At 41.2% G+C, this 24,057-nt stretch overlaps 3 protein-coding genes and 1 non-coding gene across 4 annotated transcripts; 1 reads left to right on the top strand and 3 right to left on the bottom strand.

Annotated features, from left to right (window-relative positions):
• The first annotated feature begins 630 nt into the window (after positions 1-630).
• gucy2ca (guanylate cyclase 2Ca) lies at positions 631-11,956 on the top strand. Its single transcript, XM_086170164.1, has 27 exons — positions 631-1,376; positions 2,360-2,472; positions 3,196-3,263; positions 3,342-3,560; positions 3,637-3,755; positions 4,762-4,861; positions 4,957-5,059; positions 5,135-5,279; positions 5,437-5,522; positions 5,607-5,724; positions 6,340-6,421; positions 6,563-6,656; positions 6,758-6,820; positions 6,927-6,998; positions 7,205-7,309; positions 7,569-7,655; positions 7,803-7,935; positions 8,032-8,169; positions 8,251-8,339; positions 8,427-8,518; positions 8,753-8,911; positions 9,072-9,264; positions 9,762-9,936; positions 10,245-10,343; positions 10,434-10,528; positions 10,614-10,690; positions 11,264-11,956. Exons 1-27 carry the CDS (start codon positions 1,166-1,168, stop codon positions 11,475-11,477), a joined length of 3,249 nt encoding a protein of 1,082 aa, XP_086026290.1. The 5' UTR covers positions 631-1,165; the 3' UTR covers positions 11,478-11,956.
• A 428-nt stretch (positions 11,957-12,384) lies between these two features.
• On the bottom strand, positions 12,385-15,797 carry LOC147220823 (uncharacterized). Its single transcript, XM_086170165.1, has 3 exons — positions 15,220-15,797; positions 14,826-14,951; positions 12,385-14,007 (listed from the first exon to the last, which is right to left on the bottom strand). The coding sequence occupies exons 1-3, from the start codon at positions 15,290-15,292 to the stop codon at positions 13,694-13,696; spliced, it is 513 nt and encodes a 170-aa protein (XP_086026291.1). The 5' UTR covers positions 15,293-15,797; the 3' UTR covers positions 12,385-13,693.
• Positions 15,798-16,195: 398 nt separating this feature from the next.
• On the bottom strand, positions 16,196-23,563 carry plbd1a (phospholipase B domain containing 1a). The gene is made up of 11 exons (XM_086170156.1): positions 23,401-23,563; positions 22,372-22,594; positions 21,851-21,934; positions 21,502-21,643; positions 19,831-19,965; positions 19,257-19,401; positions 18,496-18,696; positions 18,164-18,304; positions 17,820-18,005; positions 17,231-17,337; positions 16,196-17,136 (listed from the first exon to the last, which is right to left on the bottom strand). The coding sequence occupies exons 1-11, from the start codon at positions 23,456-23,458 to the stop codon at positions 16,960-16,962; spliced, it is 1,599 nt and encodes a 532-aa protein (XP_086026282.1). The 5' UTR covers positions 23,459-23,563; the 3' UTR covers positions 16,196-16,959.
• A 229-nt stretch (positions 23,564-23,792) lies between these two features.
• trnar-ccu (transfer RNA arginine (anticodon CCU)) lies at positions 23,793-23,865 on the bottom strand. The gene has a single exon. It is a non-coding gene; the product is annotated as a tRNA-Arg (tRNA).
• Positions 23,866-24,057: the final 192 nt, after the last annotated feature.

Here is a 24,057-nt window from a genome sequence, read left to right as displayed (position 1 = left end):
TATTGCAAAGTTCCAACCGACCAAAAAGTCGGTTCAGTGGTGGTGTGTTCAGGGACCAGCAGTGAGAAAAACAATAACTGCCACACCAGCCTTTGTTTATATCAAGAAGTCCAGAAAAAAATTAATTTTTCTGATTATTTTTTTGTCCTGGTCATTTTTTACCTCACTTTGATGCAGTGAGTATCAAGATAAATGTCACACCTGCGTGTGGATTCTAGAATCACAGGTTCTGCAGGGAGCCCATACCTGTTTATTTGATGTGGTAAGTAAATGAAGTGAAGTGACAATGGTTGACAAGCAGTTTGACCAAGACTTTTATGGACTTAATCCACCCTGCTTTTATAGCAGACAATGTTTATCAGCTCTAAATGGGCCTTTGCTTTTACAGCCTCCTGTGACCTTTGCCCATTTTCACTCCAGAGGCTTGCCCTAAAAGACTTTCCAGAACATGCCGTATTGTTTGAAAATTGGATCCGCATCTGAAATAATCCCACGGTTTTACTGTGCAGTATAATTTCGGATTATCACCGTTTGCTGCTAGTTTTAAATGACACAGCACCAAGTACCGTTATCTGTGGAAAGCGAAGAATTTTACGAATACCAATTTGCTACGGGTGAAGTAACGTGGAGATAGATTTATACTTTGTCTCTCCAAACACGGTGAACTGCCGCCTTCGGGGGAGTTTGAGAGCAAGGCATCTTCAGCCAGATGGAGTGAGGGAGTCTTTCCGGTGAGGCGGTTGTTTATTAACACACAGGACAGGTAGACCAGCCCTGAACCAAGGTGGACGCTATTGATCTCAAGCTGTCGTCGGAGAAACAGCGTTTAAAGGAAGAAGGTGTCACGCATTCTTGGAGTTCTTTTTTCACCTCTGGATTAAAAGTGCTCGGTGAAAGAATTCTGAAAATCATCGCTTATCTCGTTGCCGGTCTGGATGTTGGACGGGGAACTGTGGGACGGGACGACTTCTGCTTAGTCACCTCGGACCTCTTTCAACTCTGGATTTGAGCTTCTGGCCGAGCTGAGCCGTTCTGGGAAGAAAAATTAAAATGTAAAACTTGGATTTCTTCATCACAGGGTTGTTTACTTTGAGATATGTAGAACCTGCCGGAGGAAACGCAGAACTGAAGGAATATAAAGATCTCACATCCCAAAGGACAAAGAATGTACAGTTCACACACTTTGCCTTACCTGGGGACATTGGTCATGGTGGTCATGGCCAACAAGCTCCTGGATGACTGTCTGCGGTCCAGACCCAAATACACCATGAACGTTGTGCTGCTGGAGGACAACACCTTTGAATGGAGCCGACCGTATGTTCAGGCTGCCGTGCAGCGAGCCATCGAGGAGGACACAAAGAACAACACTGGAGTTGGTACAGAATGTTCCTCAGACAGGGACTTGGGGGCCTGTAGAATATTTCAAACTATTAACATGGCGGTTGGTATAACGGTAGACCGATTTAAACCAAAGAAATATACGAGAAGTGGAGTGTCTGGGGAGGGGGGTTACTTTAAACCAGGGGAAGTAGGTGGCATCTACTGGAAAACTATGACTGCACGGGAATATGTGAACTAGTTTCCTGCTTCACACTGCTGTATAAATGGTAAATGGAATTTGAGATAAAAATAAGGGATAGGGAAATGACTTTAAAACGCTGGATGTTGCAGGATTCAGATACCTATATGACATTTAGCCTGCTGACACTTCCTAAACTCATTCAAGATGATTTAGAATACTGTAGCTTCTCCGATAACATATTCTTAAAACTTGTGTCGAAATAATACATGAGTCTTGTAAAAAAAAAAAAAAAAAAAAAGGCCATTGGTAGAGATTTCATTATAATATATACTTTTTCTATTTTCAAAGGACTACTCTTTTCAAAACTTGATTTTTCTGTTTGTTGTGGCTAAATATTTGAGTTTCAGTGGGCCTCCATTAGTCTGTTGTTATGTTCAGGAGTTTTAGTGAGATGTTATATTTTTCCACACATTGTTGTATTTATCAAAGTATTGATAGATTGCCTCAATATGTATAATGAGGCTGTGTTGAAAATGGGGCATTAGAAAAGAAAAAATAACTTAAATTCATCAAATCAAACAAGCAACAAGTAAGAATGAGGTTTAACACAATAAATGAAGATAACTAAGACTTTGAATAATGAACGAGTAGCAGTGAAATTAAACCAACATTTTTTTGTCTCAAAAGAGGTGTTTGCAATGTAATCTATGAATTTCCATAAACTCAAAGCCCAGCAATTGCAACTACCGATCGTTGTAATTTAACCCAAACCACATGATGCAATCGATAACACGCGGCTTTATATCAACACCCTCTATCTTCTTTTCGCCAATCGAGGTTTTGACTTCAATTTGACGGCCAACTTCAACGGGTTCAACACCTCTGTCTACAACCGGCAGGGATGTGGGAGCAGCACCTGTGAGGGCGTCACCATACTGAAGAAGCTGCAGGTATGGTTCTCAATAGGTCAAAAAAAAGAGAGAGACAGCATGTAAAAGACAGACGAGCAAACTAAAGGAAGTATTCAGGACAAGAGGAGGTAATGCAATGGGATATATTGAAAAAGACAAAACAACCCCAAAATTGAACATGAACAGGGAACGAAGCGTCCTCGATTTTGTTGTTTTTTTGATCATAGTTGGGAAGCTGAGTTTACATTGTCATTGAGACATTCCCAGGATATAGGACAGATTTTCCTGTGATCCTGGTCCAGTACCTGGCTGGATCCAGTCTCTCTCAGTGAAGTCTGTGTGGCACAATCAGGTTTCTCAAAAAACAGGATAGATCTTTGAAACAGAGCTGATAGCTGTAGAGGTCAGACTGATATCTAGAGTCAGAGCTGCATTTCTGGTTCACTTTGTTCCTATATTGGAAGAAAAGTTCAACTGGTTCAGTTGCATAAAGGCCCTACTTGCTTTTTGATTCTCCTTTCAGATCTGGTGCAGGTAAATAAAAGAACGAGGTAACGATCATTCTGATGATTAAATCTAAAATAGGATTAGGTTAGGATAAAGACTTTTTACCAGTCCCGGGCTTTAGGCCCAGAACAATCAGAGCTCTGGGATAAAATAAATATTCCTGAAATATCAACTGTAAAATATATTTCTGGATTCCACAAATATGCGGGAGGTTGCACTCTGAATGGCAGTTCTCTAAACTGTGTCTCTTTGCAGAATAAAGGTGAAGTCGGATGTGTTATGTTGGGACCGTCCTGCACCTATGCCACCTTCCAGCTGGTTGAGTGAGTAGATGGTCTCATTCAAATCCCGCTCTGTGACCCACGGATATTTAACTTTCCCGCCTTTTGCGTGGCTTCCAGTGATGAAATTGGCCTGACCATGAGCGTCCCCATCATCTCTGCCGGGAGCTTCGGCCTCTCCTGTGACTACAAGCCCAAACTGACTCGAATTCTGCCCCCGGCCCGCAAGATCTCAGACCTATTTCTTAATTTCATGAAGGAAACCTTGCCATTCAAGGAGGACTGGAAGCATGTGTATGTCTACAAAAAGTCCACTAATGTGACAGAGGATTGCTTCTGGTGAGTTTCTCTGCAGTGGATTCTCCCAATTCTTCTGGTCTTCTTTTCCTCATCACCTGTTTTTTTGTTTTTATAGGTACATTAATGCACTGGAAGCCCCGACTGCTAACTTTGCCTTGAGGACAAAGAGAGAGATGCTCCGCGGGGAGGAGGAGCTGAAGAAGGCGCTCACATCCAATCGGAGACACAGCAACAGTGGGTAGATCTGACTGACACGTCGCTCCTCTAACAGAGGAATTCCTCTTAATCATCTGAGTCATAGATCACGGTTGAATACCATAATCTGCTGGCATTAATCTGCTGTTGATATGAACAACCTAATGTTATCACTTATCAATGTTTTTAAAAGGTTACGAAAGGTTACCAACAGTAATTGTATGAGTAGTAACATTGGTTCATTTCATTCTTATCATTATTGCCATAATTATTAAATATCAGAGGGTTCAACGTCATTTTCGTCAACCTGTGTTATTATATTTTTACACAAAACTCACTATTAAGCCGTCACCATTGCAAAATGAAAAAGAGGTTTTGTGAATTCATCTCTCCAACTTACACTGTATGAAGATTGTTTTCAAGTAATGGGTAATGATTTTTTAATAATTATTGTGATTAAAATGTTTGACTAATATGATTCAACCTCACTAAAAGATATTTGCTCACTGTTCACTATTGTGTTCATTCACTGATTCACAACCTTCTATTTAGTTGGCTAAACGCATGATAAGCCAATAAATAACTATTCTATCTGACCATTTATTTCTACTAGGTAAGGCCACATTTAAATTGGTAATTGGCGAACCATTAATCATTATTTAATTACAAAAAAGCAATCAAAGTGCCAAACAATGAGAGCCCGATTAAAATTGCATGAGCACGGAAAATATGAAAAGAAGAAAAACAAAACTAATTACAAAACACGCGAGCATGTTTTTATGAAACACAAATAACATACATGCTCTGCCATTCTGAAATGAAAAAGGCCAAGATTCATGCAGCTTTTGACTCTTTAAAGTTGTTTTAATACTTAAGTGAACCGTATTAAGAACTGCAAGGTGACAGGTGACCGATGGCTGCAACCGAATGACATAGTGACCCAGAAACTGCACAGTAAACAGTGTCCCAGCGCCAAAGATCTGCCAGTGGTGTGGATAACCTGCTCCATATTGTAAATATCCTCTTGCCGATTTAACCATTTCAGTTGTCATCCTGTGTGGGAGACCAGAGGATGTGGTCTCGCTCAAGGCGAAGGTGGGCCCGATTCACAAAGACATCATGTTCATTCTGCTCGATCTTTACAAGTAAGGGTTTACCTTTTTGCAACTGAGATCCCCAGCTGCTTCCTGTAGCTCTCCGCTTTGACGGCAAAGGCATTGTTTGTGTTTCTTTCCTGCAGCCCGACGTATTACATCAACACGACATCCAGCAAGGGCATGAAGGACGTGCTGGTCGTCACCCTGCCACAGAGGAACTACGACAACTTACCATACAACGACACAGTGAGCTGCCTCTCAAAAATGCAAAACTGCGGAGGGGAACAAACCCCCATCTAACCCACCGTCTCTGATGGGCAGATAAATGATTATGTCGCCGGGTATCACGACAGCGCCCTGCTGTTCGGCAAAGTGGTGAGAAAGAGGTTGCACAATCAGACTCACGACAGGGGAACCACCGATGTGCCTTTGAGCGACAATCCCTTCGGGAGCATGACCTTTAACGGTATGCATTTCAGAAAGAACACACTCTCCACCGACCATACAGACGACAACACGGTCGACAGATAGAAAAAAATTCTGTTCAGATAAAGTGTTTTCGTATGTTTGTTCTGGAAATCCCAGCTTGAGGGACTTCCAATGTTGTGCATGTATGTGTGCAGGTATGGGAGGGCACTATGTTCTGGATGAATATGGTGACAGAGATGTAAACTTCTCTATGATCTACACTTCCACTAAGACCGGCAAAGTGAGACACCTGGACTTCATTACCGGTCGGAATTCATTTCATCGCCAGCCTTCTCCGTTTCACTCATTTCCTTCGTCTTCTCAGTACGAAACCCTGCTGGTGTTCGACACATCGCAAAACCAAACCATTGTGATGCACACAAGCCCTTCTCTGCCATGGGACGGCAGAGTCCTGCCTGACGACGTGCCAGAGGACTCCGATGGTAGAGAACGTTCACACACTGATGGCAGGAAATGACATCTCCAAAAACAGACTCCATGCAACCCATTGTTTAACTTTTTGGCACCATTTTTATTCAATTCACATATTTTAGCTCCTGTTGGTTTCAATACTGGGACAGCTCCCGGAGGCATGAGCAGCCACCAATTTCTTCACATTGAATGCACATTGATTATCTGCCGTCAATTTACGATATATATTTAGTCCTCCAATAGTTTATCATTGCTGGAGTTAACAATTTCTATTCTACAAATTAACTCCAAAACATGAGCAGAGTTATTAGATTTTTTGATATTATCTGTAAAAAGCATGCTGATTATCGGGTGATGGGGAGATTGAGGGTGATGTGAAAACGACATGCAGATCAGCTATGGGCCATTTAAACTGAATTAAAATATAATTATTTTTATTGAGGGATAGTAATGCATGAACCTGTGGTCCACAGGTTTACCTTCAAGTCTTACTTACCTGCATTGGGTTCATATCAAATACGATTTCTTTATTATTTCTATGCTTTTATTTCACATGAAGTTTGTGTGTGTGTGTGTGTGTGTGTGTGTGTGTGTGTGTGTGTGTGTGTGGTGCTGCTCCTTTTCAGACCTGGACATTCAGGATATCATCGTGATCGTTCTTAGTTTCAGTGTTGTTGTGGTGACAGCCATCGCCCTCATCTTCTACAGGTAACCGTTTATAAACATATGATCACTAAGTGTTATATTTATGCACTTGATGGTGTCTCCAGTGTTACTGCAGGTACTGTGAAAGAAAATATACAACCCAGTACTTTTGTTAATGGCCCATTTATGTACAACTCATGTTAGGCAGAACAGGAAGGAGCGTCTCATTCAGAAGAAGTGGTCTCACATAAATCCCCACCTGATTGGTCCCCTGGATGAGAAGGAGGTCTCTCTCAAGGTAAAATGACCCACAGCCATGATGTTATAAAAACACTGTAAATGAAACATATTCACGTGAAGGGTTGAGACGAAACAAAGCCATTTAACTGTGTGTGACAGATTGACGAAGACAAGAGGAAGGACAGCACCTGCTTCAGACACCGGGGGCGCTATGACAAGAAGGCAAAAACATTCAACCAATATTTGAAGACAAAACTTAGAAAGGATATATATTCTGAAACATATTTATCGAGGTGATTCTGTTTTTTCTTCTTCATTTTTCCTACAGCCAGTAATCTTGAAAGAGCTGAAGCACACAGATGGAGACTTTTCAGATGACCAGAGGATTGAGCTGAACACCGTGAGTTCACTCGCATCCCTGTGGCTCTGGAATGTCGTTGACATCGCCTGTTCTTCTCATCAGTTAGTCTTAAATTCAAAGAAAACAGTCCGTCTGATATGACAATGTGAAAATAGCTGTCCGGTATAGAACTTTTATCCTTTTTCGTCAGTAAATTCATTTTCTGGTATTTGTCTCCCCCCCTGCCTCGTCTCCACATGTCCCAGCTGCTACGGATCGATTACTACAACCTGACCAAATTCTACGGGACGGTGAAGTTTGAGTACGGAGTATTTGGGGTGTTTGAGCTCTGTCAGAGAGGCTCGCTGAGAGTAAGAATACACACTGGCTGGAAACTTTGGCATCCATCCTTTTTTACCTTCATTCTGCATTTACATTTACATGCAACTCTCGTGTGGTGTCGTTTTGGATCAAACTTGATGACATCCATTGTGAACCATCACATCATCTTGGTGTTTATTTCTTTACCGCGACACAGCCTTTGTTATGAATTGTTCCATTTACTGAGTGAATCATGTGAGCAGGGCGGCAAAAATTGCAGATTAGTGATGAAAAATGTTTTGCCTTCAGTACATCCTGAATGACCGAATCTCCTACCCGGATGAAACGTTCATGGACATGGAGTTTAAAATATCAGTCATGTATGACATTGCAAAGGTACTTGACTGCTTGTTTACGGTTGTGTCACTGCCATTCTGTGCTAATTTTGTGTAAAAACCTTTAATTATTTCACATCTATTTTATTACTATTTCTCATTTTTCCTCACACCACGGATTAACCGTCCTGTGTCACGGTTCCATCAGGGCATGTCGTACCTCCACTCCAGTAACATCCAAGTCCATGGTCGTCTCAAGTCCACCAACTGCGTGGTTGATAATCGCATGGTCGTCAAGATCACCGATTTCGGCTGCCACACCATTCTGAGGCCTGGAAAAGGTGATGTTTGCTGATTAAAAATCAATAATCAGATGATGATCATTGATGCATCTATGCCAATAATCCTCCTCCTCTTGTTCTCTTTTCTGCCCTCAGATGTCTGGACCGCGCCCGAGCATCTTCGTAGAGACGGTATATCTCAGAAGGGTGACGTGTACAGCTACGCCATCATCGCCCATGAGATTGTGATGAGAAGGTCCCCGTTTTACTCTCAGTGGTGCTCCAGCTCGGCAGGTACGGCATTTCTCGCTCCTCCCAGTGAGACTTTTGGGTTACATAGAGACCGATCACCCTCATGTTGTTTAACCCCTGCAGAGAAGATCTACAGGGTGCAGTATCCCAGCGGGATGGGTGTCTTCAGGCCTGATCTCAACATGGAGGGGGCATCAGAGAGGGAGACTGAGGTAGGACAGGACATCCGGGAAAATCTTAAACATGAAAGTTTAGCTGTATGAATCCATCAGAGTGAAATTAAATCTCCCCTCATGAAGCTGTACACACTGATCAGGACCTGCTGGGATGAAGACCCCGAGCGGCGGCCGGATTTCAAAAAAATAGAATTGACTCTGGGTAAGATTTTCAGGTAGGTCAACGACATTCTTTCTCTACTCAAACCCATCCTGTGCACAAATATGAAATGACAATAGCGACCCTGATGGTTTCCAAATTAAAGCTGCTGGCTTCAAATTCTGCTACTTGATTAAACTGACTCCATTCTTATCACAGTAGTGGACAGTTTAAGCCAACAGTTGATCGGATGTAAACATTTCGGTGGAGAATGTGGGGATATATCAATGAAATCTTTTCTCCGGCACAGTAACTTGCACAATCAAGCGAGCGAGACGTACATGGACAACCTGATTCGTCGTCTTCAGATGTACTCCCGCACTCTGGAGCGCCTGGTGGAAGAGAGAACGTCTCTGTACAAAGCTGAGCGGGACCGAGCTGATCGCCTCAACTTCATGCTGCTTCCTGGGTATATCTTCCTCTGTCACTCTGGATGCAGTGACCGGATTATTATCCAAAACACACTCGTTTTTGGGCACTGACTATTCAGATCATTTTTGTGAAATTGATAATGTGGCTCTTAACGTTACCTGTTCAGGGGTTAAGTGTGTGACTCTGACTCTCCTCAGCCCAGTGGTTCGTTCACTGAAGGAAAGCGGCAGAGTGGAGCCGGAGCTGTTTGAGGAGGTGACCGTGTATTTCAGTGACATTGTTGGATTCACCACTCTCTGCCACTACAGCACACCCATGGAGGTGGTGGACATGCTCAATGAAATCTACAAGAACTTTGACAGCATCCTGGATCACCACGACGTCTACAAGGTGGGTCAGACTGAAGGCTGTGGTTGAGATAAAGAATTTAAAAAGCCTTAAATCCTTAACCTGCTTAAAAAGAAGAAAAAAATAAAACAAATGTCCCCACAACATCTCATCAGTAACTGATCTTTGTTGATAAGTACCACAACATGATTAATAGGAAAAGTAGAAATGATGTAAGTCACTAACTAATGACATAGCAAAGAGTGAATAACCATAACTTAAAACAAGAGGTGGAATATCAAAATGAGAAAAAGAATGAATCGTGATTTTAAAAATTAAAAACTGAATTAAAATTAAAAAAAAGAAGAAAAAGGTCGATGATTGAATGACATACTGCAAATGGACAGGCATTTTATAATATGTGAATAAACAGACAAATAAACCAAATTAAGATAGCTGCCCTTAAAGAAGGATAATTATTAGATGAATTATCATATCTAAATGTCGATGTAATTCCAATTATGATCAATTTTAATAAATAATATCCTTTGTCTGTTCAGGTGGAGACCATAGGGGACGCCTACATGGTAGCCTCAGGTTTGCCCAAGCGTAATGGTGACCGGCACGCAGTGGACATCGCCCACATGGCACTGGATATCCTGGCTTTTGTCAGGACCTTTGAGTTGCAGCACCTGCCTGGCATTCCCCTGTGGATCCGTATCGGTGTGCATTCAGGTAACAGAAAATAAATACAGGATTTGGGGATTTAGATGGTGATTTGACTTAATGTTCAAGTATTTATTTCCTATTCATATCACAATCACTTCCACAGAGATTTCAGGGGCTTTTCTCAACAACAGGAATAACATTGGCGACTAAATTAAAAGAAAATTGATAGATGCAGGCAGGAATACTTTTCACCGAGATTGTCACAATGCAACATCGAATGGTTGGATAGTGATACTAATGATGAGTGTGTATGTGAGAATGTGTGTGTGTGTGTGTGTGTGTGTGTGTGTGTGTGACTATTTCTCTATCTGAAGGACCCTGTGCAGCTGGAGTGGTGGGGAACAAGATGCCCCGCTACTGTCTCTTTGGAGACACAGTCAACACAGCATCACGCATGGAGTCCACAGGACTACGTGAGGCTACTACAAACACACACACACACACACACACACACACACACACACACACACACACAGTAGTATTGATTGACACTTTGTTTCTAGCTCTAAGAATCCATGTCAGTCAGTCAACCATCAACATCCTGCAGAGGACAGACTGCAGGTTCGAGTATGAAAGGAGAGGAGAAACCTACCTGAAGGTGAGCTGCTGCTTATCTGAACTTTCACCTTCCACTTACAGATGTAGGACATTAATTTGTGTGTTTGTGTGCGTGTAACTCATAGGGTAAAGGCAAAGAGATGACTTACTGGCTAACAGGAGTGACAGGGGGGAAATATAACCTGCCGACACCCCCCACAGCGTGAGTAAGATCTACAGAGAGGAAATTACATTAGATTGCACTTTATGATAAGAATAAACATATTGATTTTCATTATGTAAAAATACTAAGTGATTATTCACTCATTAGCATGTTTCAATTGCGCTTTAAGGGAAGGTACCAATAGTGTTCATGTTACATGCTAACGTAATGAATTCATATCATACAGTTATTTACATGAAGGCACTTGTCATGGAAGTCTTGTTAATAGTTGTCAAGTCTTGTAAAGTACTGATATTTGTAAATGTTTCTTAAATGGATGTAAGGGAAGAAAGCCACCACCAGAAGTGTTCACCAAATTATTATTTTTTTGTTTTAAATACTAAAAGTCACATAGGACTTATCATTATATTCTAATGAATATTGTTAATGAATGCCCATTAGCCAGCTAAGCATTGTATACACAGCATCCTCCAAAAGTGTAGTTCATCAAAACTGTATTTAAAATGAAATTAAACAAGAACATTATATAACATGTAAACTGCTCTTGTACCAATATTTTCATGTTCTTTTCTTGTTTTGTTTGACATCCCGGGCTTGGTGTCTTGGCCTCAGGGAGAACTTCCAGCGTCTCCGGCAGGACCTGGCCGACATGATCGTGTCCAGCCTGGAGAAGCGGGCTGTGGGGAATGAGGGCTTTAAAAAAAGGAATACGCTCTCCACTAAACTCCGTCACAGAGAGACCTGCAGACCACAGCTGACAGAGATCCAGCCCAGTCCGGAATACTTCCACCTGGCAGTCACTGATAATCCCAGCACCTATCTGTGACTACCGGCCCACAGTCAGTCCTTGCAGAGCTAAGACTCTACCTGAATGGCACTTTGGAATTCCCTACTGGCGGAACACTTCACCCGGACGGTGGAGCGGCGATGAAATAAGCTGAAATAATGCTGACACAGCAGTTGCAAAAACTCAAGGAGTGGTATTCACCCATTCCCACTCATGCTGCCTTCTGCAACATATGGTAGAATCAAAAGGCAAAGGAAGAAAGAACTATAGGGAAAAATAAATCTGAACACAACATGCTTCGGGGGATTGCTGTGTGTGTTCTTGAACTGGGGCTCGCTTTTTAACGAGGCATAATTTATTAGTTGTCCATGAGGTCCACTAAAGGAATTAGTGTGATACAATTACCATGATAAAATATCAAATTATGGCCTGTAATTGAACCTTGAAGTGGTAGGAATCCAAACAATGGGGAAGGACATTATTGCTTATTTGAACAACAATGTTATAAAGCTTTTATGAAGAGAGATCACTGATTGGGAATATTTGACCGATTTATTTAATATGTAAATAGACCTCTCTATCAAAAAGACAGCGGGAAAATATCTATATATATCTCTCACTAAACAACCGTGCTACCTTCTGTATAGAATGTTAAAAATACTACAGAGGCAATTTTTTGTTTTTGTTTTATGTTTTATTAAACAACATTTGAAATGCAGTGCAACAGCAGTTTCTTTGTTCTATCGACACCGCATACTCAAGTACAACAAAGTGTGATCTATTATTATTATTATGGACTGACTGACCACATTTTAGTGTAGTTTCCAGCCATACATGGAGCCAGGTTACTCCTGCTTTGGTAAACTCACAACTCGCAACATTTTTGAGTCAAGGAGTATCTGGAAGATTGTCATTGCGTTGGTGAAATTAAGGAATTGACCTGTACTTGACTGAGTACCCGGCCTGAGGCTTGATGATTCTGCTGAGGCCCTTCTCATATCCTGTTGCAAAAGATGGAAAAACTAACAGGGGGATATGGAAATTTGAACTTGAGTTTAATTTCTGAACGTTTGAGGGTGGATTTATGAAAACGATGGTAAATAAGATGCATTGCTCTGCGTCTTGTCATGCGAAATGCGGCGGCATGTGGCTCCGCCTGTCCCTTAAAGCTGTTTCCACTAGAAATGTTGTGAATGGTGGGTGGGACATTTTAACAGCAGACTCAAGAACTATTTTCAAATAAGTTTCTGTCTCCTGTAAGACAGCAAATAAAACCTTACAGTGTCGTTCTTTTTTCCTGTCACAAAAAAAGTGACAAAGGTGTTGACAACATATTTGCTACCACGAGATGTCGCTATCGCGGCAGGGCCGGCAGGAAACGCCGGAGTTCAAGCACAACAAAAGACCGGAGTAAATATGGCGCTTGCGCTGGACGCAAACAAGCTAACATCTCTTGCTTTACTGCTCCTCGGGTACGTACAATGCTGTGTGAGATAGTTTAAATTGAGTTGGCTCACTGCTCACCTTCTGGAATATTGTGTGCTTGATTCATGTGTGAAATAAGCGGTCAAAATCGAGTATTTGCTAGTTGTGGCGAGTTTATGTATCAAGCTAGCATCAATGCTCAATGCTATCCGTCGTAAACGTGAAGTGCATTTGACCGCTAGTTAGTATAACTGTATGTTGGCTGACTTAACCCCTCTTAGAGAAGAGGGGAGAGAAATAGATGTCTGTCAAATGTGTTTGTTCTGTTTGACAAGCTAATGTTAGCCCGAATCAAAAGGCCTCGATGTTGGAACCTAAAACAATATCAAGAGTTTTGTTTGTTTTTGACTGGAATATGATTTAATTTGAAGCCACGGCTGAAGTGTTAGAACAGAACAACTTTTTACTGATGTGCATATTGGTTGTAAAAGTTGCTGCTCTGAATGTGAAGACTGTTTGGCGAAATCATTTTCATTTTAGACTTTTAAATAAATATCGCACGTGGTTAGCATGCATCCTGACAAAACAAAGACTCTCTCCTTACTGCTCAACTGTCATTCTAGATTGCACCAGATATTGCAAATAACACGGGTATCACCGGGCCTTAGTTTGGGAACACAGTTTGCTATTCCAGCTTAGTCTACTGTTGTTAATCATAAGCTATGACTCCACAGTAATGTTTATTTTTTTTCCAAAGACTTCTGCAAACTGGTAGCAAACACTATTAACTTTCAGAAGGAAATTTGTGCAGATGTAACACATATGAAACTCTAAATGGTTTTAGTTGTAACCAAGGCAGTGCCTCCCAACTCGGTGGCTGGAAGTGGAATCCTTTGCTCCGTTACTATCTGCCCTCCTCCACCTACTCCCCCTTCACACATAGCAGCACCCCTGAAGAAGTTAATGTAGCCATTCATTGTTTTTGGACCATTTTGGAATCGAAGGTGCAAATGTGAACATGGGGATGGGGCTGTTGCCTTTTTCTCAAATGTATCATTCGGACAATTTCGCTCCAAAGATGAAGGGCAGGAGGGGGTATTTGACTGTGTTGTCTGGAGAGGTACGAGAGCTGGTCCACTTTCCTCTGCAATGGGAACAACAGTAACAAGAGTCAACAGTAACAGAAGTTTCAGATTGATGTTATTGCTTCTCAAGGGCTGCATGGGACTCAATGTCCAACTAAAACTCTGAGCACATGGTGCAGTGCTACACAAATCTTATATGAATGGTGCACCCGTAATGTTCATCTGACAAAGTTCTTAAATAAAGGGTAACATTAGCAAGTGATGTCATTCACCTTAAGATTCGTCCTATGCAAGTACATTTTTCACAGTGATTTTATAAAGTTATTTCATTAATCTAGGGGAGTATTTTCCTACGAGTGTTTCATCTTTCTGTTGTCATTTGGAGACCTAACTAGACCCGCTCTTTTACGCACAGCTGCTTTTTGAAACCCAAATAACTAGTAGACCAGAGCTGCTGGCCCATGGGACGCCTGACAAGAAAATAACATGCAGATTTTCTTCTAGCATGAACGTCACACTTGAGAACCTGTTTCCTCAAACAGATTTTGTTTTATCCCAAAACATACACTGACTGCTGGATGAACATTTGAGAAATGATCAATATTGCAGAAGTTATTAAATCAATATACTAGACGCATGATGAGCTTTGGGATTATAGCATGACCACATCAACTCCTGCTATAAGAGATTTTTCCTCCTCATATTTTATTAGAATAACACATCACAAAGACCAGAGAAGCTTCCACATCAACCAGTGATGTATGATGTTATTCCCCTGTACAGTCAAGATTGATAGAAACACCAATGGGGAAATTTGGGGGTATAGTTTAAATTAGAAATCATTAAACGGCTAAAATGAATCCAAACATGTTCTTACCTGAATTGCTGCTGAGACAGGTGTGGCGTCTGTAGATGAGAAACCAGATAACCAAAACCAGAATTGAACCCAGCGTCGTCAAAACAACAAAGATCCACAGAGTCGGGCTCATTAGGAAAGCCTCAGCTAAAGCAAGAAGGAGGAGGGCAACATTTTCAACACGTTATTGTACAGCAAGTGAAGATATAATACTTAGATAGCTGAGATAAAGTTTATGCCGGCTTAGATACACAGGCTTGAAATATGAATCTGTAAAATAAGTATGTGCTTAACTTATACTTTAAAAGACAAACTAGTGATAAATTCAGTCAAACAAGGAACAAAATCAAAACATCAAATTATGTTGTCTTGTGCTATGAGAAAATGTAATAAACGCCTGGGTGCAGATAATCACCTGTTAGTGATCCTGGCCCGGGACTGGTTTTTGCCCTGCTGGAGATACACTTGGGACAGACATTTCTGGTCATGGCTGGACTCAGGGCGAGCAGTCTCAACACCTGCTGGTCTTGTATCCTTCTCCTAGGTGCCGTTTGTCTTGCAGAAATGTAAAATTTGTGTCATGGAAGACAGAAAGGTTCACCACGTGTCTAACATGAGCAGGAGGATTTATGAAATGACTAGATGTTTCAGTTCCTCCATCTTATCGGAAGACCAGACCATGCCTGTCCCCTGAGACAGCAAAACATAGTTCAATGTGTTTTCATTTTCCAAAAAAACGAAATCCTCTCTATCAAAAATGATGTTTAAGATTACCCGGTAAAATCCACAAGTTCACTATGCCATGAGACTGTTGAGGGCTGATACCGGTGGTAGACCAAAAGAGACAAAGAACAAAAAAAAAACATGAAAGAAAGAAAGAAATTAACACAAGGACATAAAAAAAGATAAAGCAAAACAGGAAATGACTACACTCAAGAAATAGACTAATACACCGACCAAACTTCAAGAGCCTAGGTAATGAAAGCAAAGAAAGAGACGATGAGCTCACACAGAATTAACAGTGAGACAGCTTTAGCGACTGTTACATTTCTCTGAACAAAAACAATACTCATCTGAGCAGCAATTCAAATAAACCCACCTTTAAAACTTGTATTCTGCATTTTGTTAGTTGGATTTAAGTTTTAAAAAGTTGTGCTTAGTATAGTATTGGGGCTATTTTGATTCCATCCATATTAAGGTAATGGTTTCTGTTGTCAACAAATGTGACATTCACTGTTTTTGCTGTAGACTCTCCAGTGCTGCCTTGCTAATTTAGAAGCTAAATGTTTACACTATTTTTCTTAATTATCAGGAGCAGGACTACCACAGCAAAGAGGAGAGGAGAAGCTATTGTCCAAGGCAGGGCTCAATGAAAGGACTACAACGGTGTCTCTGAAATACTTTAATTACCACTGATCACATGTTCAGCTTTAAATTGACAAAAAAAAGTGTGTACAGAGAAATACACAAAAATACAATCAATGATAAGCCCTGAGTTTGACTCTGCACTCATTCTTTCATTTACTGTTAATTTTTTTTTTTTTATTTAACATTGTCATCCAAGTTCAAAGTTTCTCAGCTGGTATATGAAAAGGCACAGAGGATTCAGACTGATGGACAGGCCCCAGTAGGGAATACATTCAATTGATGATTTTACCTATCAAGGTAGTGCATGTCTGACAATGTGTGGACATTCCCTGAAACAGATGAGCAATAAACATGCTTATGGCGTCCTCCTAGCTTTGGTCAAATAGCAGTTACATTGAATCACCTTTTAAAATGTTCTTGTCTTTATTATATAAAGATTTACTTCATCTGATTTCTGTTTGGGGTCTTGGAAAAGTAAGTAGTAACTGGTGGGCTGTTTTGTTTAATGTCAGCCTTAAGCTGAAGCATCAAGGTCTGTGGAAACACAGTTTTGACAAAAACACTGTGGAGAAGAATTAAAAAAAAATACTGATCAAAATCTGGCAGTGTGGAGATCATGTTTGGCATGGTAGAACAGTAGGGACAAAAGGAGGAAATCAGATATGCATGCAAAAATGAAAGCACAACTGTGGTGATTAAAAATAAATATCCATAAAAATGGATGTTTAAACCACTGCCAAGGAAGCATTTTTGTGCTTGTAATATTGACCTGAGATGCCTAAAAACATTATGGGCCAAACAGAAGAGGCTGCATCCGGACAAAGCTAAAGTTGTAGTACGATGGAAGACCCTGATGGCTGACATTGCTGAATTTATCCCAGGAGAATGGCGGGAGTCCATCCTGTGTTGTTGGCCCGTTCACTGCTTCCGCGATGAAGTCTCCGGCCATCTGGAAATCTGTCACCTGTACAGAAAGACAATTTGCGAATTTAACATGAAAGTATTTGATGCTCCAAAACCACTTGTTATCAGGATTTTTGTAATGACAGAGTGGCTACCTTGGTGTCATAGCAGCCTCCCGGTGACGGCCTCTCCCCCCTCAAGTCGTTTCGGCAGCAAATGGACTTGCAGGGATCATCCTTGGAATATGGATCCTTCTTGAAATCTGACAGGAATTAACAACAGTAAGCATTTGACTTATTTTTGCACTGGGATAATATTATGAAGCCTTTAAATATTGGTGTTTCACTTTATTGTCATTTTAAATCAGAAATTGATGATTAACTTAACTGACATCTGAATCGACTACCAGTTAAACACAAAATTGAAAAGGCATTATTTCAAAACATTTTTGTAAATTAATCTGTCCGAAACACTAAGCCACTCAGTTTGATTTTCCAATCTTGTTATCTGTCCATGTTGTATTTCCTGTTCATAACAGGAAAGATAAAAAAAAATGAGATTTTTTTTAATTACCTCTATACCACCATACCATTTTGGTAAAGTCCAAAGTAAACCTTCATGGTTATAGATGCCGAACCAGCTACTTTCATCATTGCAGAACATGTTATTACAGTTAAATAAGACTGGTAAATCTAAAAAAACCTGTAAATCTGGTTCTTTTCAGAATGATACAAAGCCGCTCACCGTTGAACCTCATGATGTGCTTCAGGGAGCCCAGGTCCTTGACGTCAGCCTGGTCACGGCGGAAGATCTTAGCTCTGGGACAAAGGTCATAGGAAAAGTCCTCCCCATATTCCTCCCACATTTCCCCATAACCACTCAGCATGTAGATCTTCTGATGGAAAGGGATGTTGTAGGATGGCCAGTAACCTGAGATGCAGAAAGAAGAAATGGTTGCTTTTTAAGACTGGGGTGACATGTTGGTCAGAACGTGTTGAAGCAAACAGCTCCTGAGTGTGTTCAGACCTCAACTCAGAACTGTCCACTAGTGACTGGATAAGTGGGGACATGTCTTAATACCAGGTTACCTCTGCGCAGCGCCTGAGTCTGGTCAGAGAACTCCACCAACCCAGGGATCTGCTCCACCACGATCAGAGCGCCGTCGTCCACACTGTGCCCCAGCTTCACTCTGCTCCTGTCCAGCACCATATACTGGTTGTTGTAGGTTCCTGAAACAGTCCAGATTGGTGATGTTGGATATAAGGAGAGCAGTCACAAACTGAGAGGATGCTTCTTCAATGTTCATCTGACTTAAGCTCCACTGAAACCCGTTGACCTGCCTCAAGAGCCTTATCGATTTCCTGTTAAGCTATTCTTAACTTCAAATAGTAAAGTGACAAAACAGATGCACTCCACTCACCTGAGTTGAACTTGGAGAAGATATTGGCCCATTCTTTTCCATTATGAGCCAAACTGTGAGCTAGCCGCACCCTTTGCCATGCCAGCAGGCTGCTGGGGGTCACCAAATTGAAAAGAGAGGAGTTGAAAACATTGTTGGTGGTCTGGGTCATCATCAGTCCGCTGCCCAGAAGGTAGAAGTCATCCAGAGACACCAGGAAGCCTGAGGGATAAATGTTTTAGCATTCAACACAAAGAAACGTGGATGCTGTGTTCAACACAGCAGGCAGAAAATGTCCACATCAGCACACCTCATCCTCACGGCATTAAGGACCCTGGTTTAGCTCTGACAAGGGGACCTTTCAATGTGGAGTTTGCATGTTCTCTGTGTCTGCGTGAGTTTCCTCCCACAGTCCAAAAACATGCAGCAGGTTAATTGATGAAAAAGTGAAAAATTGCCCCGAATGAGTGAGTGAATGGTTGTCTATCGGTATATGTGGTCCTGCAATTGACTGACAATCAGTCCAGGGTGACAGGATGACAGCTGGGATAGGCTCCAGCATCCACTGCAACCCTGAGTGCAGGATAAGCGGATGATGGATAGATGGATGGATGGATGGATGGATGGATGGATGGATGGATGGATGGATGGATTAGAAAAAAAATCATAAAATAGCTATAGATAATAGTGATTCAATATTGAAACTGATTGTAGATTTTCCTCCTGGTTTTGGTAAAGAATGTGTTGCATTTACCTCTAGTGAAGAAGACCTGGGTTCTTACCAGGGTAGCTGCTGAAGGAGAGTTTTCCAGTTGCTGTGTGCGGCTCTGAGATGCGGAAGTCCCAGTGTTTGTAGATGCGCATGGTAGCGGCGTAAGTGTACCAGCTGGAGTGGGCGAAGAGGAGGTTCTCAAAGCCTGGCAGCATCTGAAGGGGCAAGAATTTTTTTATTAATTTGTATTTAATATTTGAAATCGCTCTTCAACTCTGTAGTCCGGCCTTGTCTTTATGACTGGAGTTTTAGGTTTACATTCCCTTTCAGGAGCTACATAGTAGATATGACTCGTGTACGTAACATCTTAACAAAAGCTGTTTGAAATAAATTTTAACTTTTGAAGCCAACTCAGGGGAGTCATATGGATATGGAGTTGGATTCATATATGAATGGGAAAAACATTGGAAAGAGTAAATCAGGTAACTTTTCAATAGAAACAACACAACCGGGAGCAGGGAAATTTAGGCAGCAGCTGAAGTTAAAATGAAACATGAATGAGCCATTTATGTTTGAATATTCAATTTTGTTTCAGAATAAACAGCAGGATTTCATCTTAAATGAAAGATACATCGACCCTTGACCTTTATGAGTGCAGAGCAGTGGCCCATCCCTGGTAGTCTAAGGTGTTTGAGCGGGGAGTCAGGGACCAGCGTTGGGATCAGATCCAGCAGATCTCCGACTGCATTCAGGAATTGGATGGTGAAAAGGGACAGTGGCTGTGGAAAGAATTGAGGTGAATTGTAGCGCTGCTTTCAGGCTGAGAATTTTTTCCAAGCATAGAGGAACTGATAAGGACTGATAATGCCAGAAACACAAAAATGTCCATAATTGTCTCAACCATATGTATTATGTTCATTCTGATTTCAGCTTACTCTAATCAGGTGCTAAAGTCTTAAACACTTGTGGTAAATTTTCCCTTTGAAAAAAATCCCCATTCTTATTTCAAAATACAAAACTTGTTTTTTTTTTCTTCTGGCAAGGAGGAAGTAGGCCTCCTTCCCCTTATGATTTATGAGCACGTGTTTTGAAGTGAACAGGAAGTTCCTCTTTTTAACCTTCGTTATTATTTGGTAGTATTTTCCCCCAAAAGAGAAAATATATCAAGATGCAACCGATACCAGTGTTTGGGGTACAAAATGGAAAATGTGGTAAATTTCAGCTGTGCATTAGCAGTTTATTAAGACATAATGAAAAAAAATATGATAGCAGTATGTATCTGTTCCACTACTTTCTGATATGAATGTTGCTAGTTCATGTATTTTATAAAAATCATCTCTAAGCCTCTGTGATGACAGAATAGAAGAAAAGTCAGTCAAGTCAATAATATCGTGATTGTTTGATTTGGTTTTTGCACAAGTGAATGTTCCTGTGTGGAAACTAGGTTATGTTGAGGTGTCAGTGGTGAAGCCATAGTTTCTGAATTACAAACTCTACTACTACTACTACTACAATCACTGCATCTATAAATAATAATATAAATAGCCAAATGCACTGACTGGTTCTATGTTGGAACAGTGAACACTGAAATATGTCTTCAAGACCTGTATTTCACCAAAAATGTGCTCAAACAGCACCTGTTTTTCATTTGTGCTGCTTTAGCAATTCACTGGCTTCAAGCGCCAGCTTATTTTTATCCTTTGTTTTGTTCCTATATAATAACATAATTGTATTATAACAACAAGTATATCCAAACCTTTTTCAATAAGGCCTTAATTTAATAATAAGAGTCCCTGGAGCCATTGGTCCTTTCTGATTTTCTTTGACTAAAGGTTGCATAGAAAGTCACAGTTCTGTAATGATTTCATTTTCATCGTAACAATTATCATTTTATAAACGGTAACATAGCCCATTGGCCTTTCTTTCCCATCTGGATAAAGGAACACCTTTATATGGTAGTCCTACCAGGCCTGTGTAAAATCTGACCAGCGCAGGCCATGGTTGGCTCCCGGGACTGACTTTGGATACACCTATGTTAGACAGCGCATAGCACTCGTGAAATCTGATCACTCATGCCGGCATTAGTGTTCTCTACTCAAGACTTCTTTCACAAAGAAACACTAACCCTTCCTGTTGTTATCATCTTGGAAAAGTAATTCACTGTATCAGTATTTTAATCAATATCTATTACAGAACACTTGATTAAGGTGGGATATGAACTAGTATGTCTTTAGTTTATTTCAAAATTACTGTGATCACACATGTACTCCATGGACAGGAGTATCGTCTTTTAAATAACTTACTGACTGTCACACCTTTTTGCCATGTTTCTTAGCCCAGTCTGCCACTCCAGCTTGCAAGCCATCCATCTGGGCCACAATGAAGCCGACATGTTTCCACACGGGGTCAAAGCTCTTGTTCAGTTTGATCTGCTCTCTGGTCCACAGGTCCTGCTTTCTGGGGGGAAATACGACTTCTTTAATATGTTGTTTCCAGTTCTGCGCTACTTCCAAAGTAAAGGGTCAGAATCAGAGAGGCCTTGTGATCGCAGGCTGTCGGTCACTCAATGACAAAAAGAGGTAGGGTATGCTCTGAACTGAAACGGCTCTGGTAAAACAATTGAGGAACTTTATAGTGTCTTCATGGGAAATATAACAGACTCACTTCAGGAAGGCTTGAACCGGGTCCAGGACCTTGGGGTCGTGGATTAGCTGAGGGTACATGTTGGTGTAATGGTCCACTATCTGCCTGTGTAAGGGAGGAAAATAAATCCACAGACGAATGAATTAAGGCTAATGATAACACAGTTATAATATTTTATAGACTTAAAATATTGTAATCAACATTTCATTGGGCCTAACTAATGTCCAAAGTTATTTTAGGTGTTTACCGTTATTCCTTTCATTAAGATGACCAATTCATAAATATTATTGTATGTTAACTACACACTTTTGTTAAGTCTAGTGGTTAAAGGATACTTTATTAGTAAAAGCTGATTTGGCTGACAACCTGAAATCAGTGTTACGCATTCCTAAACTGTGAAAAAAATACTTTATAAACTTCAGCTTTTATGTTCTTGTACTCATTAATGCATTAGGAATCGCGTGAGATGTTGTGAGGCCGTGACTGATCAAATTTGCTTTATTATAAGATTACACACTACGGAATGTGGCCGTGACACTTACTGGGCGGTTAGGAAACCCTCCAGGTATCCAGCCAGGAAAAACGTGATCTCATCAGTCTCGGGGGTCTTTCCATAGCCGGCACAGATCTCCAGGACACTCCAGCCTGTCCTGGACAGAGTATTGTTCAGGTACCCGTACGCGTCCCCTGTTGTCTCCAGCACCCCTTCTTTCAACAGGACGGCCTTGTGGTCGGGGTCCCAGTAGACTGTGGCTGTTGTAACATCTAGGAGGAAATCAGTAAGAATTTATCATGTATAAAAGTCATGTACGTAAATATATAACAGGACGGACTTGTGGTTTGGGTCCCAGTTGATTGTGGCTGTTGTGACATCTAAGAAGAAATCAATAAGAATTTATCATGTGTAAGACTCAATGTATGTAAATTCATAGTAGGTTCTGTATGACTGTTCAGGTTGAGAGAAACATTAATTGTTTTTTAGTGACAGGAACAGTTGTATGTTTACATTATCGCAAGTGAACTGTTCATATAATAATTCTAAAAAAGGAAAAGTCAAGCTGAAAGATTTTAGCTGTGCTTCCTACTCATTTTATGAACAGTCACCTGAAGGAAAAGCTGCCATGTTTGACGTGATGTAATGTCAGAGGTGTGAATTGTTGCTGAGAGATGTTTAGTCGTTCACACTCCAGAATTTAGAAGGAAACAAATCTGGGCTTGTCTCCCGTTTATAACTCCTTTACTATCTACCAGTTTCGACACAAAACCCGCACAAGGCAAAGGAGAGTGCAGAATTCTCCCTGCCCCAACAATCACAAGTATTTATGTAATTTAAAAGCAGAAAACTGTGTCAGTCTTCTTACAATGACAAGCTGATACTTTGAATGACGGGAAATTAGATTTTTTTTTTTAAAATACATTTAACGTCCACTGTGTCACTGTGTCTTTGCTTATCTAATTTTAACAGGCATTGTTAGTGTCAGTTAGGAATCTCGACCTTCCTCCACGTCTGAGTGACCCAGAGCCGGTCTGAAGACGCACGATCAGCCGGGATTTCACCGCGAACTACTTACTGTCAGCGCAAGCGAAGGAGGCGACCGAGCAAAGGAGGAGACATCCAGCGAGCCTCATGGCGGGGATCGGGAAGGTAAACACCGATTCCTTAAAAGACGGAGGGAGATTCCAAGTCTCTCCCGATCGAGTTACTCCTGCCGCGGAGTCACACGGTCGCGTTAGACCGGCCCACAGCGCGGTTCCTCGGTGGCCCAGCAGGGGGCGCCAGTGTAACAATATCCAGGAAGAAGACGCAACCCGTGCTTTGGCACAGGAATTCAGGTGCTGTTCTCGCAAACCAACCCTTCATTCGAAAGGAAGGAAACGCAAGTGCATTTAAACAAGGTGTAAGAGAGGATTGCAATGAAAAGAAATACCTTGATCATTTTACAAAAACAGAACAAAAGATGTCCACCCCAGATGGGACTCGAACCCACAATCCCTGGCTTAGGAGGCCAGTGCCTTATCCATTAGGCCACTGGGGCTGCTGTGATATATTCGTGGAGCTAACCATGTTATAAAAGTGAGCCAAGAGGCGGCGGACAGTGAGTGATTTCGTTTTCAATTGTTCGACATGCAAAATACTTTCCGTCGAGGAGAAATATCTGACTTGCGGCAGATTGAAAGAGTGGACAAAACAAGACCACCCCTTCCTTACTTCCTTTCTGCAAGGTTAC

Source organism: Fistularia commersonii, chromosome 23, assembly GCF_037954325.1.
Source record: "Fistularia commersonii isolate RoL2024-O1a breed Wild chromosome 23, RoL_Fcom_v1.0, whole genome shotgun sequence".
NCBI classification, from domain to species: Eukaryota; Metazoa; Chordata; class Actinopteri; order Syngnathiformes; family Fistulariidae; genus Fistularia; species Fistularia commersonii.
Note: the sequence above shows the minus strand (reverse complement) of the source record. Positions and strands in the feature narration are given on the sequence as shown.

Bases quoted from the DNA above. Each gene is read 5' to 3' on its own strand.
- gucy2ca (XM_086170164.1), top strand. From the start codon at position 1,166: ATGTACAGTTCACACACTTTGCCTTACCTGGGGACATTGGTCATGGTG. The intron at 5,280-5,436 runs GTATGCATTTCA...GTATGTGTGCAG, and splicing joins CGGGAGCATGACCTTTAACG to GTATGGGAGGGCACTATGTT. The intron at 7,656-7,802 runs GTACTTGACTGC...CGGTTCCATCAG, and splicing joins TCATGTATGACATTGCAAAG to GGCATGTCGTACCTCCACTC.
- LOC147220823 (XM_086170165.1), bottom strand. From the start codon at position 15,292: ATGACCAGAAATGTCTGTCCCAAGTGTATCTCCAGCAGGGCAAAAACC. The intron at 14,952-15,219 runs GTGATTATCTGC...TTCTTGCTTTAG, and splicing joins CGGGCCAGGATCACTAACAG to CTGAGGCTTTCCTAATGAGC. The intron at 14,008-14,825 runs GTAAGAACATGT...TTCCCATTGCAG, and splicing joins CTGTCTCAGCAGCAATTCAG to AGGAAAGTGGACCAGCTCTC.
- plbd1a (XM_086170156.1), bottom strand. From the start codon at position 23,458: ATGAGGCTCGCTGGATGTCTCCTCCTTTGCTCGGTCGCCTCCTTCGCT. The intron at 21,935-22,371 runs GTAAGTGTCACG...TCCCTTACACAG, and splicing joins GAGGGTTTCCTAACCGCCCA to GCAGATAGTGGACCATTACA. The intron at 17,338-17,819 runs GTGAGCGGCTTT...AATTCCTGTCAG, and splicing joins GCACATCATGAGGTTCAACG to ATTTCAAGAAGGATCCATAT.